At 35.0% G+C, this 18,126-nt stretch overlaps 1 protein-coding gene across 1 annotated transcript in view; it reads left to right on the plus strand.

Moving 5' to 3' along the window:
* Positions 1 to 18,126, plus strand: part of LOC145692526 (uncharacterized) — a 78,035-nt gene that overhangs the window by 11,004 nt on the left and 48,905 nt on the right. The window contains exons 3-4 of the mRNA XM_081767833.1: positions 384 to 539; positions 9,784 to 9,937. Coding sequence (XP_081623959.1) covers positions 384 to 539; positions 9,784 to 9,937 — 310 coding nt within the window. The remainder of the gene's footprint in view (positions 1 to 383; positions 540 to 9,783; positions 9,938 to 18,126) is intronic.

Raw genomic sequence — 18,126 nt, forward strand, 5'->3', positions numbered from 1 at the left:
ATATTTAAAAAAAATCGAATTACTTTTTTAAGGGCCTTGTTAAATAGAAATTTGCAATGAGGTGATGTAGTGTGATTAAAAAACAAACATTACATTGAGTTGGAAATATTGTTAACTGTTGGTATTGTAGAGCATCCCTCTGCTGATATTTGCATGCAGCAAAATTTCAGCAGTATTCAATTATTAGTTTAAATTTTACAAGGGGATTTCAAGGCAAAGAGTCCACCCTGTATATTAATTAATTGGTTTGTGTTTTGGAAACGTCTAATTGTAAATTATTTCAAATAATTCTTCGTAATACGTAAATTCTTTTTGAAACAGGGTGTATATCATTGTGATATTCTTTGATTAACGGTCACTAAATATAATTATTTTATTTTTAGTTGACAACAGTGCAACAATGATAGTGAAACATGATCTTTATTATAAAGAAGATGGTTTGGAGTACATTCACATGAAACAAGTAGAGTGGAAGAATTTACGGACGCAAAGAATGTTCATTCACTTAGATGGGCTTTTTAACAATGATAAAATGTTAGGTAAGTAGTGGTCATTATTTTTACATACTCATGATGTTTGAGGTGGAATATGCGTAGAATCACTTTCGATATTTAGATCAAAAAAGACTTAGAGAACTTCGAAAAGTAGATGCTATAGAAGATCGGGAACGTCGGAGGAAATATTGGAAACAAGGAAAAATACCATTGGAGGAAATTTTAAGAAAAGTAAAAACGAAAAGATCCAATGCCGCGTTCACAAAAGCTCTCATTGACTTTCCTTAGGCAAATGCTCTCATTTCCCACTTTGTATTCCTATTTCAGGGAGACACATCGTAATACTGTCCTTCCATCTGTATTTAGGTCTTCCTAATGGTTGTTTTCCGATTCGATTTCCAGTTAAAACTTTGAAAGCGTTCCTACTTTCTTCCATTCTGACTACATGACCTGCCCACTTGGACCTCTTAGACTTGATGACCCTAACAATATTTGGTAAACAGTACAAACTATGCTGTTCCTCGTTATGAAGTTTCCTCCATTCCCCATTCTTGTTCGTCTTGGGTCCGAATATTTGTCTCAGGATTTTATTCTCAAATACGTTCAGTCTACTTTCTTCCCTTAAAGTAAGCGATTTTGTTTTGTAACCATACAGCATAACAGGCATGTTTATTGTTTTATATATTTTAAGCTTCAAATTCCTAGATTTAATTATAACACTAGTTAAAGTTACATACATTCTGAGAGGACGTAACAGAACGTACTATTAAGTGGTAGCACATGACTAAATACAATTCCTATGAGTGAAGAGATTCGATTTAAAATATGCTCCACAAACTTTTCATCTGTATGTATATATTGGATCTATGATTCTCTTCTCAGTTTTCTTTAAAATAATGACACCGTAATTCAATGTAAACAGCTGAAGCTCATTGATATAATAAATTTCTAATTTATTATATTTATCAACGAAATATCTTGGCTTTCCCCTTTGATTTAGTATCTAAGCGAGCGTACCTTTGGTGGCCCAAGGTTCGGTTTTGCTTCCCGCTAGCACATTAAATTTGAACGCATTACAGTGATTCGAACTACCTTAAACTGTAGGTACGCGTCTCATATACCCTCGTTGCTGGAAAGGGACTAAAAACTTCAACAAACAAACAAACACATCGAAAACTGCATTAATAAATCTTTATTAATATAACGAGTAACAATGTCATGTGTACACCTCGTTAAGGAGTTTGGTATTTAGGACGAATATTTTCTCAATTAAGGTTAAAACTGACAGTAGTAGAAGATTTCTACTACTTCCGGTTATAATTGATAGGTTAAAGTGAAAATAGAATATTTTCTTGGTGCATTTAATTGATTGCAGAAAATCACTTCTTGTTATCTATTACCCTTTTTACTCAATAGCGATGAAAGTTAAAACCAGCCGTTGATATCAGCCACTTTCGGTTTCAATAGAGAGCTCCAATTCTTAGAAGGCTAAATCGATCTCAGAAAATTAAATCTCTATCTCTATTTGATCGTCTTTGCTTCATGTGGATCGATGTTGAAACCGCAAAATGTAGTGGATTTCTATTACCGTAGATGCGGGCTACTTGGACCCAATTTTGCAACAAATTCGTTCTTTCGCCCAATTTTCATCCACGAAAACTCGAAAGTTATTGTCATAACCCATATTAAGTGGAACTACAGGCTTTATTGCACATATCGAAGACAGTTTTAGTTACATTTATTGAAAACAAAGCACAGGCGATTATTGTAAAAAAAATGGGTCCAAGTAAGACTCGCATTCGGGCTACTTGAACCCACCCCATATTTTCCTACAGAAAACCATTGAAATCTGCTCTGAGACTAAGTAGGACGTAGGTGTTCCAAGAACAACACTTCTTATTTACTGCAAACCACAAAGAGAACATGTTAAGAGGTACTATCAAACATAATGATTGTAATAGCTGATTACGTTTTCTTCTGCAGCTGCACGAGCCCTATCTATATTAGCAGCGAATCTAGTCGTTGACTGGAGGTGCATTTTCTAAAATCACTTCACTCAATCTCAACTGGAAAGATTGTCTTAGAAAGCAATGACAGTTCTCCCATGCATCGCTAAATAGGACTTCACAATAAATCTGAAATCAAGTTAATTAACTAGGAATCGGAAGTCACAAACTTTATCAAGATGACTAGCGAAGGCTAATTCTTCTTCAGTGAACACTTTCAGATGGCCCGGATTCTGCCTTGAACTATTCTTTAATCTTCTTTCTATGGTGGAACGACTTATCTTGAAGTGAGCTTCTGTTTCTTTTCGCGACATTTTCCCCGACTGTATTACTGGTAAACATTCTTCAAGCTGTTATGAAAAATCAGCATATTTTCGACCTGCAGGCAATCTTTTATATTGATGTACCATTTTGTACCGGTATCCATAAGGAAACATTGAAAAGCCCTTACTTGTGTGACACGTGACAACAGACCTTTATTTTTCATTGATAAAGATAACAAAGGATGGGGTGGGATAAAGATAACAAAAGATGTGGGACAAAATATCCATGTTTTCCAGGTTATATGTACACACTTCATATACTGTATAATGCAATTACGCATACATCTTATTGTATATGAGAAAGTTTACCATGTCAGTTTCATTAACCTATATGTAACTACTTGTGTGTTTACTTAGCATTGGTTCCACTTCCTTGCAAATAGTGTCCACACATAAAAGTTTGGCGCTCACTAAATACACTCTTTTCGTCAACGACCTTTCTCAACAATGCTGCTCAATCGTAGCCTACCACAGAACTAGTTTCAATGTGTGTACGCCTGCATTATGATCCCATCTAACGGATCTAACTCTGAACTCACTCATTATTGCATTTTATATGGGACTTTAAACGAGTTTTTGGTATGGGTCCAAGTAGCCCCTTAAGGGTCCAAGTAGCCCGCAATTACGGTACTTCCTGTTTTTTTTTTTTTTTTTTTTTTTAGATATTGTATGGATGGAGATAATTTTGAGGGGGATTGCAGGGAACAGTTTCTCGCTATCTATTATCGTTTTTGGTCTTATAGTGACCAACGTTAAAACCGGAAATGGTTGATTTCTACCTTTTCCAGTTTGAATATTATTTCAATCAACTAACTCGCTTCCTAGCTTTTGGACCTCTACGCTCTGGCCAAAATATATGGTGATCCATCACGTGACCTTGAGATTTCTTGTCTCCCGTACGGACAGACATATTGGTAGAGAGTAAATATATGGAAGAGTTTAGGTAAATCTAACTTCTTTGCAAATTACAACAATTAATCGTAAAGTTCGGGAAGTTTCAAACTTATCACATAGTTTGATTTAAATTTATCCATAGAACTAGGTACAGCTGGATTTTCTGTACATGTTCATGTACAATGTTACGACAATTCTCTGCCTCATGATTCCCTAAAATGTTCTTGCAGATACATATGAGGACAGACGTGCCGGCTTTTTTCAATATCACTCAAAAAGTGGAAGAAATTCTATTCATTCATTAATTCCTTAATCTGTGGTCCTATAAATATTCCTTCTTCTTTCTACCATTATTATTATTATTATTATTATTATTATTATTATTATTATTATTATTATTATTATTATTATTATTATTATTATTATTATTATTATTATTATTATTTGAAATTTCTGTCGCAAGCAGTAATCCATCACGATGTTCGCATTCTTATGTCCATTCAGTATTTCATGCGAGTAGGTCATTTTTTTTCCAAACTATGTTTTATTGTGTCTGTCCTAGCTGTCCCACTCAGACAGAAAGCAGCAGTTTTGTATGTACCCCAGCTGCATGCCAAGCAGAATTGCAATTACCTTTATATTGCCACATATATTCAATTTGTATTTTTCCTATTAGATAAGTCTGACAAGGGAACCTTTTGAAAATGATAGTTCCAGTGAAAGTTCTGACCTATGCCAATTGAAAGAGCTGTAACAGAGATGAGCATTCCCAAAAAATTAGCTGCCCATATCAATAGGTTCAAGAAATATAAGGGGTGGAAGTTCGGGAAACAGCAAGGTTGGACAAGGGAGGAAAAGTGCAAATTCCGCAAAAAAAAAAAAAAAAAAAAAAAAAAAAGGGGGGGCACGACAAAATACAATGCTGACAAGTGATGTATAGAAAGAGACTTGCCACAATAGGGAACAAATGAAGGCCACCATTGCGGTTAACAGTGTTGCCAACTGCAATGAAAAGTACATGTTTTGCAAAGAGCACTATATGAAGTGAGTGCAATATTCAGTGTCAACCTGTCATGTAGAACATAAGATATGACGTGTATAATCAGTGGTACAATCTAACAAAAGAAAATAGAAAAACAGAAGTACGAAAAATACGGAAAAGACGGAGTTGGCCATAATGCGCCATATTTGATCACGAGCTGTGCATATTTGAATGAACAAAACAAGAAAGCATCAACTATTCAGGAAACCGACGTACCTAGAGTCCAAAAGGAAAACGAGTTTCAAAGTTGGCAACACTGGCCATGAAAATCCAGAAAGTCTAATATAGTTAGGCCACTAGCTTCACAAAAAGAAAATTCCTTCAACATGCGTCACTCGGAATGCATCAATGCTGGAAGTATTGAGGCAATGTCAAGTCGGGGAAAATGAAATGCATGCAACAATGCATATCAGAAATATTCACTATATGGGATTTCAAAATGGCCGCCAAAAATATCTGCTCGGTGACAAGAATAACGTGCATTTTTTGCGGCCATTTTGCAACCCGTGCTTCATATGGCAAATGTTTCTTATAGGTGGTGTTGCATCTATCCAAAGAAATATCATCCGCCCCCTGTTCCCATTTGAAATGTTGCGGTTGACCACTCGAGCCTTATGATGGGGGCACTGTGGGACTTGCTTCTTACAAAGTTTTCTTGGCCCTCGACATGAGTACATTCCTGTGCAATTGGATTTGCAACATCTATTTTCTCTTCGCAGCAATTTGAGATCACAATGTTAGATGCCATGTTAAAACACGACATATATTTGTGGCGGCCATTTTGAAAACCGTGTTTCATATAGCAAATGTTTCCTGTAGGTGTTGTTGCACATTCCATGATCTATCGAAAGAGGTACCACTCGGTCCCTGTTACCATTTGAAAGTTTGAAGTTGGCTCCTGGGGCCGTATGATGGAGATCCTGGGGCCACTTGCTTCTCACAGACATTTGTCACCACCCTGACATAGGTACATTCGTGCACAACTGGATCCGTCACATTCGTTCGTTTCGCAAGTCTTTCAGGTCACAAAGTTTGGTGGGACATCCTGTATATTCCCACATACGACCCAACCATGACATATTGTTCACTACTTCTATCATCGATAGTTTGCTCAACCCAACCATTTCATGTTCCCCGACATGACATTGCCTCAATCATTCCAGCATTGATGCATTCCGAGTGATGCATGTTGCCGGAATTTTCTTTTTGTGAAGCGAGTGACCTAACTATATTAGACTTGACTGGATTTTCGTGGCCAATGTTGCCAACTTTGAAACTCGTTTTCCTTTTGGACTCTAGGTACGTTGGTTTCCTGCATAGTTGGTGCTTTCTTGTTTTATTCATTCTAATATGCACAGCTCGTGATCAAATATGGCGCATTATGGCCAACTCCGTCTTTTCCGTATTTTTCGTACTTCTGTTTTTCTATTTTCTTTTGTTAGATTGTACCACTGATTATACACGTCATATCTTATGTTCTACATGACAGGTTGACACTGAATATTGCACTCACTTCATATAGTGCTCTTTGCAAAACATGTACTTTTCATTGCAGTTGGCAACACTGTTAACCGCAATGGTGGCCTTCATTTGTTCCCTATTGTGGCAAGTCTCTTTCTATACATCACTTGTCAGCATTGTATTTTGTCGTGCCCCACTTTTTTTTTTTTTTTTTTTTTTTTTTTTTGCGGAATTTGCACTTTTTCTCCCTTGTCCAATCTTGCTGTTTCCCGAACTTCCACCCCTTATATTTCTTGAACCTATTGATATGGGCAGCTAATTTTTTGGGAATGCTCATCTCTGTTACAGCTCTTTCAATTGGCATAGGTCACATCATTCATTGCAACTATCATTTTTGGAAGGTTCCCTTGTGAGAAGCAATTTAAAAATCATAAATTTTGTTAACGTTACCTGTGTCAGCAATCGGACCCAAAGGAAATTTGTTCCCATAGTTCAGAAGTACTGCTTTGAGAGCAACTTTCGTGGAATCTATGAACAGACGCCACTCATTTACATTTGTATGCATGACCAAGAATTTCCACAACTGATTCGATATCATTAGAAAAACAACGTTGCCTTCTTTCTTGAAATATTCGGAGCAAACACTATGACTGTGAAGAAATACACTTACTTTCGAATTTCGAGAAAGAAGATTCCATCCTTTCAATGCTCAGACTGCTACTTAAACAAAACAAAATCGCGAACAAGATCGTTGAGATCTTCTTGTGTCAAAATGTGTGGATCCTTTGATTCACAGGGCACTTCAGATATTGCGAATACATTTCTACATCCTGCACCATCTTTACGCTGGGTACGAGATCCTGAAACAAATATTTGTTGCAACTAAGAGTATTATAACATTTAAAAAAAAAAACAGAGACGTCTCTTACTCAATTTTTTTACGATATTTTGAAGGAAGGATGTAGCGTTTTTGTTCAAAATGATATAATACTCTTAGGTGCAACCTTTATTTTTTCAGGATGTGAAAGCGATGGCTACATTGTCAAAAAATAAAACTGAAAAACTTGTAAGTTTTTAAATACTTTTTTGACAATTGTAGGATCCTCAATATCAAAACTTTAGATCCAACTAATATTTAAAAATAGTACTTTGAAACGCTTCTTGTGTCGCCTTTTTCGGTACTGAACCTCGTTTTGCAACTTTTTCCCAAGATTGCCTCTTATTTATTATAATCTTCTTTTACAATATATAAATTTGAAATCTATTTTATACACAATTGCAGTTGTAACAAAAGAAAGACTGATAGTGTCTGATGAAGGATATGTTAGATATCCGAAACCGTAACCCATTATAGTTTAAAATACAGTGTGTGTTGAAGCTTCGGTCAGTGTTTCTTTGTTACAATTGCAGTCGTGTTTTCCAGTTCACAATTTTGGATGCAGTTGAATCTTATAACTACAAGAATGACAAAATTAAAGCTTTAATGTATAAAAATAAAGGTTGAGAGTTGAAAAACAAAAACTAAAACACATTTAATTTAAGAGAAAAGCGTCCTGAAAAAGTCAAAAAAATCTGTATCTACCCAAAACCTTATATTAAAAAGTTATTAAAATTTGTAAGTATTATTATAATCTATTAAAAATTTCTAAACAAACCAATAATAAAAATCACTTCTTAACCTAACTTTACCTATAAACCATGAGAAACAAAATTGTACAATATATATGTTTGAGTAAACTTACTTACTATACATATTGAATTATTTTAACATACAAAGCAATAAGGTACACATAAATATCCTCTGATAATTGGGACAAATCAAAAACCAAACACCACATAATTTGCGATAATTCATTCAATCTTCGTCGCAGTATTTGTTGATTGGAATATTTTCAACTTTAGAGCCTGTTTTAAATAAATTGGTGACAAAAGAGAAAGGAAAATCGTGAACTCTGGCAAAGAAATGCTCGAAGTGTTGACTTTGAGGGTACTAAAATAGACAAAAACTGTGAAAAAACAGGTTTATTCAGTTTTATTATTTGAGAATATTGAAATTATTTTTAGACCCTGAAAACAATATGTGTTGTACTTATGGGTATTACATTTTGAACAAAATCTCAGCTACGTATTACCTTTATTTTTTTTAACGATATTTTGAAATTTTCAATACGCAAAAACCCAAGAAAATACCCATTCATTTTAAAAAATGTTCACATTTACACCTACATAGTATCTATAATCTGTGGAACTTTCAAATTATTTGGACCACCACCACTAGAATTAAAAATATTTAAATTTTTTAACAAGCACGATACGATAATTCGGTAAGGATGGTAGGTATCGAAACATTTTGGGAACGTTGTAGGTGAAAACTAACTTTTGATCAATAACGACCCAATTTGGATCAAGGGTCGATTTCACTATCTTACTAAGAAAGGCCTTTTGGTTTTACTGTAATTGAAAAATGATCACGACACACAACTTCGATATGGGAAAATTTTGTCAATTTGTAAAATAGAGGGCAGGATACATGGGCTTCAGAATATTTGATAGGGGCATGCCTTGAAAACGGAAGCAGCACAACACTCTAGGATTGCAGCACAAAATACCTCAAAACTGACATAATAAAAACTTGCAATTTATAAAGTGGGGGTTGGAGACATAGGCTCCAACATAGTACTTGATAGGGGGTATATCTTGAAAACGAGGGGAAGCACAAAACTTGGGATTTGAACCACAAAATTTTGGCATAGAAAAATCTTTCAAATTGTAAAGTGGGGGAACTGGGTACATGTACTCCAATATATTTTATAGAGGAGGAAAATAGGAGCAGCACAAAAGTCGGGGTTTGCGCTCATAACGGCACAAAACATTGGCATAAAAAACATTTCAATGTGTAAAGTGGACTGGGGACATGGGCTCCAGAACATTTGATAGGTCTATATTTTGAAAATGGGGGCAGCACAAAACTCGGAGTTCGAGGCAAAAAGGTCGATATAGAGAAAACTTTTAATTTGTAACGGTGGGGCTGAGGACATGGACACCAGCATATTTGATAGTGATATATTTTCAAAACCGGAAAAGCACAAAACTAGTCCAAAATTTTGGCATGGAAAAATACTTTCAATTTATGATATTGGGGACTTCATATATATCCAGCCCCCTGAATATTGTTTTTACTGTATCTAAAAACTGGTTACCGCACAAAAATCTGGCATAGAATAACTTTTAACATCTGACATTGCAGTCTCACTGAAAACATAATTGAATAAGTTGTTACTAGCTCTGAATATTTCAGTAAAGAAACAAACTTTAACGTTATTCAAAGGTTTATTTGTTTCGTACTAGGTTAACCTGTTATATAACTTTCATGGACATGTTTTATTATCTAAATTATGTTCTAAATTAAAGCTTTCGGGAGTCATGTAAATACACCATCAATTATTTTGATATCTGAACTCAATTTGATTTGTATATGTTTCGTCATCTGTTGTTTAATTCTTAATATTTATTTTTTTATTCTTTAATTTTTACATTAAAATGTTATTGCTTTTTGTTTGTAGGTAACCAGATGAATACATTTTTGAACGAAAATTGGAGTTCACTTTTAGACGAACTGCGACCAGCGTTTTCCGAAATGTTTGGACAAATTTCAAAACACATTTTTACACAAGTTGTGGAGGATATACCTTATAGAAACTTATTTGTTCCTGACTGATGAATGGAAAAGAACATTAACGTATCAGGTCAATAGAGAACAGCAAGATACGTTTTTCAAATTATCATAAATGCAATATGTTTCAATGCATTTTGATATGGTTCTTTGTTATGTTTGTATTTATTGCACACATGTATTGAAATAAACTTTTTATATATATGTATTAGAGTGTATAGATTACGATAAACTATTTTGTATCTTTATTTCTTACTAGCAAACAATTCTGTGACAGGATATATCAAAGAGAATCTTATCCATCCGGAAACATGGTCTTTTGAGTTTTATTTACAAAGGGTTTAAATGGTGTCTTCCGGTTTGGCCTTTTCAGATTTCACCTTATGCTTGTTTTCATTACTTCAGCCAAGAGAGTGTTTGTTAATTTGATTGTAAGGAAAATGGGAATCCCCGTTTCGCCTTATACTAGGGAAGAACATTTTCAAATTATGATAGGGAAATTTAGTGTAATTTTGCAACGCATTTGTAAGTCTATTAGTATTTACGTTTGAACGAATAGAACATCGTATAATCAAAGTAAGTATTCAGAGTAATGTATCATTTGCGTCAAATTTAAAAAAAGTTTAATAAAAACCTTAATTCAAAGCGAGTAAGAAGTATGCTTATGTTATGACTATGTTGGTCAATAGTTTTGCAAAGACTTAAGAAATGAACATAAGAATAAATATATAACACTTCTATACTGATGCAGCTGAGAATAAAATAAATCTCTCTTTGTTTCAGATACGGAGTGAAAGTTTCCCTGTATGTTGTAAGGCGAAACGGGAAAATGCCAAACGAGAATTCCCGTTCCTGCTTAAGATAACATACTTATCGGTTGTCTGTGAAAATATGTTTTGAAGACATAAGGCGAAACAGGAAAAAGGACAAATGAGTACAAATGGTTTAAACTGAATTTGTTCATCATAAAATGAAGGATAATAAGTTCTTTATTTTTTAAAAAAAGTCATAAATTTAATAATACAGAAAAGACTTTTAAGCATTGAAGTGGTAATTAAAAACTCATTTAATATGATTTGTAAACGAAAAATAAAATCTCTCAGTGCTAAGCCCCACTGTTAAACTTGTACATGATGTTTCTCAGAAAACAACAAGTACATTTTCAAAATTCGAGACGAAATGAGAAACATGACAATTCTCGTCTCATTTTCGAGACGAATTCGAGACGAGATGAAAAACCTCGAGTCTCTCGGTCTACACTACTTCACCTAACTCTTAGACCTTAGACACTATTTTAGTTGTACATGATTCAAAATATAAAGACTATTAAGAACATCCTTCAGAATATTTGTCAATTCTTTAAATACACATAAGTCATTGCATAATATACTCCAATAATACAGTTCGGTCCAAAAAATATCCCCACCCGTATGTTTTCTGGAAAAATTTTGTTCAAGGCTTTAATGACAGGCAATTTATTAATATTATATAATATACCTTAATATTATTGCTTTACACTACAGTTTACATTATTTAACATACAATTGAACAGTTTTTTTATATTTTGTGTGTCGTCCATTAGCTTTTTTAAGAGCCTGAATTATTTTTGGCATTGATGAAACAAGTTTCTCGCACGTACCAGGCTCGATATCATGGTACCAAACATGAATATTCCCCCCCCCTCCATTAATTTTATTATGTTACTACAACAATATTTGCTCAATTTAGAAGACATAATGGCCCAAAAATTTTAGACAGGGTTCATATCAGGTGAACAGGCAGGCCATCATAACCTCTGAATACATAATTCTGACTCGCACTGTTGGACAACCCTAGATCGCTGGCACGATACATTATCATCTTGAAAAATGAATAGTCCAAGGTTTAAACCAGTGAAATGGTCCCTAGCTCCATTCATTATCCAGTATCCAAAAGCTCCTTCTGTTGGAGCTTATACCACAATATGATAAACCATCGATTGGACCTGTGCAAATTTTAATTCTTCCCATACCTTTGGAATACATTGGTCCCCATAGCATTACACTTTCACTGAACTTTTTTGTCTCCGTGATGCACTCTTGCTTTAACTCTTCTTCCCGTTCCATCCACAGTTTTACACCACTATCATTACCAAAACGTTAAATTTCTTCTCATCTGAGAAAATTACCCTTTTCCAGTAATCAACTGTCCATTTTCCATATACACTCACATTTTTTTTTTTTTTTTTTTTTTTTAGTCATTAATGTACTTTTGTGTCAAATGAGGGTTCCTTACGAGCGGTTTCTTTTTAACATTCATGTCCGAGAGACTTCTTAACACTGTTTGGTGTGAAGTACTCTCAGCTAAGTCCTCCCTTATCTTCACAGCAACTTGCCTTGCACTTAATTTTCTCTCTTGCTTCGAAGTCCTTTTGATTGACCTGCACAATCGCGGGTTTGCCTTTTTTCTAACGTCCACACTGATGTCGTAGATTCAGCATTTCAGTTTCAGTTTGAGGCTTTAAAACATTACCCACTGTTTTGTGCTCAATGTCTAACCTTCTTGCGACTTCAGTCTCATAATCATACCTTGTTTTCTTGGAGATAGGTCCTTCTTCTTTCCCATGATGAGGAAACTGAAAATACATTACCGAATCACTGAATGGAACGGATATTAACACAAATACAGCTTTGAATTCGCAGAACCCAGCTTTGTAATTTAGAATACAGCACCAGCAGTATCCAAACTTGTCAATACGCACTCGTTTCCCACCACTCTGAATCCTAGAAAAAAACAGCTGACTAAAAAATGGCGGGAATCGAAAAGTTGTGCCATCTAGGGCAAGTATTTGGGAACTTCAAACATATTTCTGCCATCTAGTACCCACACAGTATGCTAAATGGCATGCATTTGATCTCAATACGCTTCAGCTTCCTTTTTAATGAATATTTGCGAGCATCTAAAAAAATTGCGTATATTTTCCGCCTAAAACTCACGACACAGAAAATTATTCGATTATACCAGATATCTGTAAAAACCTCTACAAACGATTTAAGAATAAAACACCATTACCCAATTATGGAATCAGTCCGTGTGGAAACGCAAACTTGAACGCAAATCTTATTAAAAGATACTTTTTCAACCAAAATTCTTAGTGGATATATATATATATATATATATATATATATATATATATATATATATATATATATATATATATATATATATATATATATATATATATATATATATATATATATTGACCAAACTGTAAATAAAATGGCTTAAATGTCTTATAACACTCTTCGTGTCCCTTTCGTGGCACGAAAGGATTCTGATAGCATAAAATTTTGCACATAAATTTACAAGTAAGATTTCGAACTGAAATAAGAAAAAAAAATTCTCCAGGAACGAAAATGAATGGGAAGGAATTCTTCGAGAAGCGAGACGAGCGAGACGAGACGAAAATGGCTAACACTAGCGTAGCTGAAGCAGTCCACTTTTTTGGACTTATTTTCAGAGAAAAGAAATCTGTGCTTCAAGTAAATTCCATCTCTCTTTTAGAACAGGTCATGAATGCTCATGAGATATGTGCGGATATAAAGGCTCCTCTCCCTCTTGGTTTTGGCACTCGAGGACTCCACCTCATTACTTCCCAGACACTCATTTTAAACGTGATCCGCCTTATTCAGAGTCCTTTTGTCGTATGACTAACGTCCTACTAAAGGACTGACTACTGCAGGAAACATACGTTAGTCTAACTCTTTAGTACGGTACTAATCACGCGTCAGAACGACTCTACATAAGGTCCGATGAGTGTATCTTCTAAGCCTCATTAGAACAAGGGAAAATTCCCTCCGTCGCTGGAAATTGAACCTGGATTGTACAGTTTTCGAGTAAACACCACAACTATGCTCCGGCATTTCTAAGAACGATTGAAGGAGTTTAATTTGAATAGCGTGGTATTCTTCTCAATGTATATTGAAACCGGAAGTTCTAGTAGATATCTACCACTTCCGGTTTTAGTAGAGAGATTGCAGTTGATATGGAATATATTCTTCGGACTTTTAATTGATCACACATAACAGCTTTCTTATTGTCTATTACCGTTTTTGCTCTATAGTGACCAATGATTAAACTGGAAATGGTTGATTACTTTCGATTTCAATATATGGTAAAGAGAGATGATACTTATGCGTGGAACACTAAATTAATTTACAATACAAAGCACTTATCCTATTTCTTATCGTCTTTACCCTATGTATTCATTATTGAAACCAGAAATAAGAATAGATTTGCATTAGTTTCTGTTTTACTAGAGAGCTAAGAATGAAGATGAAATATGATCTTGTGACGCTTAATAAATTGCAGTAAAACCGCTTTTCGCTATCCATTACCATTTTTGCTGTATAGTGTTCAACGCTAAAACCGGAAATGTTGTTGATTTCTGCAACTCCTGGGGAGTGAATCACCTCTAGGGATACGCACGAGACGAGACGTGAAAGAATTTTCCTGACAAAATTAGAGTGGAGACACAGCTCTTTCAATAGAGAAATATATATTTTTCGAGTCGAGACATCATTTTTACAGTATATTTTCGAGACGAGACAACCTAAATTCTTGTCTCGTGTGTATCCCTAATCACCTCCATCAATGATTTCTAAATCCTGACCCTCTACATTATGGGCAAAATCAGTGGCGGGTATAGAAGGTAAAAACTGGGGGTGCCTGTCAGATCCCAGACTATGATAACTATATCATGAGTTTACTATAAAGTTTCAAAAATATATAAATACTAGCTTAAGTTATTTCTGTCACTCTGAAAACTGGAGGGGGCCTAGGCCCACCTGGCCCCGGACTATATCCGCCACTGCTCAAAATTTATGGGATCTTTCCTTTAACTTCCCACAATTATGACCTTTAGAAGACGATTATTAGGGCAAGTTAATGATGATGGAAGGATTAGTGGAATGAGGATGTGGGAGTAAATGAGATTACTCTGAGAAAACTCACAAACACGATGTTGTCCACCACAAACTTACTTGGCCGGAGATCGAACTAGGGATTGCACGATCCAGAGTTAAGCTCTCTACCACTGAGCCACTTCGTATCTCATGGTAAACGTGGATGATCTATCGAGCAGTTGTTGAAGTTTTTTTTTTTTCTCCCGGATCGACGGAAAATATTTCAAATACCTTTGTCCCTTTGGAATAAGCTTTTTAATCAAAGTGTGATGACAAAAACCCAAGTTAAGCTAATTACAAGGTTCATTTGGTCAAAGACGGCACCGCTAAGGACTTTGCTCCTCAATAACAAGAAAATATAAATTTTGAAGAAAAAGCAATTTAATGATTAACACTATTGCTATTTTGGTTATCAGAAAATACAGGTTTTATTTGCTAACCAGACATTTTGTCTGCATAATAAATCAAAATAGCAAGTAATGGAAAGTAGGCAGTTTTTAAAAACATGTGTCAAAGTAGGCCTACCCCTTAAAAAGTTGGTTGTTCAAAGATGGATCCCCTTAAATTGTACTCTGATATATTTAAAACATAATGTAATAAACAAGTGAAATTAAAACTTCAACATACGTATTCCATGTTCCATATACCCACTAAACCATAACTAAACTATTAAAACAAAGAGCACATATTCAAACCTAGACTCTATCTTGCCCAAAATAGTCGTCATGGATCCAACCCTTGCAGTCATTACACTTGAACCAATCCTTCCCATCAATTCCATTGTAATAATCACCACCACACTTATAAAAATGGTTTGTACCATGTTTCCTTGATATCCTTTTCCCTTTATTTTCACAATTGTTCTGCACCTGAGTGCCTTCCTTTTGACTGTTCATTTCAGAAACATACAATAAACCAAAAATTCAGTTTCCACATTACAAAAGTACGGCTTACACTAATTGGAACAATTTTATTCCTGGTCGCCAGCGCATGCTAAGTACTAAACCGTCTAATGACAGCTAATTACCTACTTATGTTATGTGCATTCATGAAAATGGAACATAGAGGCAAGACTTGAAACTCTTGTACTGCATATTTATTAATCTAAATTCAGGACATATTTAACTAGCATAACAATATTTGTGGGGGCCGTCTTACCCCACATAGCTTAAGAAGGAAAGTTATGCGCTTGTTTGTTGTTGCATTCAAACCAGGAAGCAGCGCTGTATGCTCAACACCTCATCTAGTAGCCTACTCCTATACACTTGACTTTTATATAACTACAGATTCGCTGCTTTTTTCGAGGTTTTTATTAAGCAGAGAGTTATATCAGCCATTTTGATAGTGGTACTCTTATGACTTATTTTTGTATATAGAAGTATGTAGAAAGATGCTTCCTTTTACCAACATGGTACTTACGTCACTCACTTTCAGAAAGCTTCACTGCGTGTTAGAACCTGAACCGTTAACTCCAAATTTAGCCACGAGGGGCGCTGCGAAACACTAGACTGCGGGTAGGACGCCTATAACAAGTGGAAGTCTTTCAACAATTTTTCGTAACCATATACAAATATTATTTTAAATGGTTCAGACATTTACCCAATTTTGTCATTTTATGAATGCAAAGTGAGAAATTAAAATAGAAAATATTAGAAACATTGCTAACTTTCTTCTTTTTAACTGGAAATTTTAAAAACGTTAGGGCACATGTTTGTTTATTTTCAATAAGGAGTTTCTATATTGAGTTCCTAACTTGTGATTCTCTTGATACATTATATTTGGCTGAAACTTTTAATCTCCTCTAACCCCCTTAGAACTACCATTTTTACCAAAAATGAGCTAATAAACCCCCAATTTAACGTAGGTACTATCTTCAAAAATTCATTTCAAACGATTTAGCTGATTTCCCGTGATATTGAAACAGGAAAGGTCGATTCACATTTCGATTTGATTTGATTTGATTGGATTGGATTAAACTTTAGCGCCCCGTTTAGCAGCGAGGCTACATGAGAAGTGGACCTACAGCTTAAAGTGGAATCTGAACCACTTGAGCATCCGCCCAGATCTTCTGCATCAAAGACTTGTATCCTAACCTCTTAGCCACGAGGAGCTCAATGGAAGTGTTGTTTAGAATTGCACTTGGCATATTTGTTGTATATAGTTCGTCATTTCTCTATTTATTTCGTAGCTATCCTGAGTATTTTAATGTAAGTTCTCAACTATGTGTACTCCCATAGAAAATCTAACCCGGATCCTGGTATGTTTACTTTACCATGCTCATCTAGCTCCCATCATGAGGCACGTTGTTAGCGTTTCTGACGTAATACCGTGGGAAAGTTATTCAAATAAAATTGTACTGGCATTATATAGATATTAATACATATTATGAACAACTAGTAATTAAGAAATATTGTCTCAATTCAATCACACAATCAATATTCAGTATAAATTCGGAATGGAACTAATTTCCAATTTTGATTTAAGTACAGACAGAGAAATTATGATAAACCCATCCTCTTATTTTATTATTATTTCCTTTTTTCTTTTTTTTTTTAACCGATTTTAATCTCGACCAATGAGAATGAGATTCAGAACTTTTCACACGTTTCACATCAAAATCTAACATTAAGAAAACATATCGCGAGAAACTGTTTGATTATTACTGTCTTGTTAAACACACACACACACACACACATTTTTTTTATATATATAGAAATACTTGTTTCCTTACCCAAACAAAACAATTGGGAAGATTCCGTATTCGGAGTTGCCCCAGTGGACCTTCCCAGGACCGATGCTATGTGAAACGTAGACCTACATTTTAATTTAGAATCCAATAAACCGTGATTTGTTTAGTTCCGAAGGCTCTTTGATTGGGAATAGAACCCGGTAGCCTATGAACGGAATGTGTGTACGTTAGCCTGAGCACCTTTATTTAACGAAAAGCTGCCAGCTAAGTTTTTATGAAGGGTAACCCTACAGGGGTAAGAAAGACTTAACCGTTTTAAATAAACGCTGACTCTAATTACTATTTACTGGATTTCTATTGCCCCTTTCATGGAAAAACGTATGTCCTATGGGTTGAGTTGATTTTGAGTTTAATGTCCCTTGCAGCAGAGAGGCTATATGAGATGGGACCTACTGATTAACGTGGAATCCAAACCACATAAGCTCCCACCGGGAATCGAACCCGGGTCTCCCACGCCAATATGTCCTAAAGGAGTAGAGGAGATTCAAAATTTATACCCAAAATAAGAGTACTGTAAGACGGGGTTATTTTGCACACCAGG

Source organism: Thermobia domestica, chromosome 8, assembly GCF_964235325.1.
Source record: "Thermobia domestica chromosome 8, izTheDome1.hap1.1, whole genome shotgun sequence".
Classification (NCBI taxonomy): domain Eukaryota; kingdom Metazoa; phylum Arthropoda; class Insecta; order Zygentoma; family Lepismatidae; genus Thermobia; species Thermobia domestica.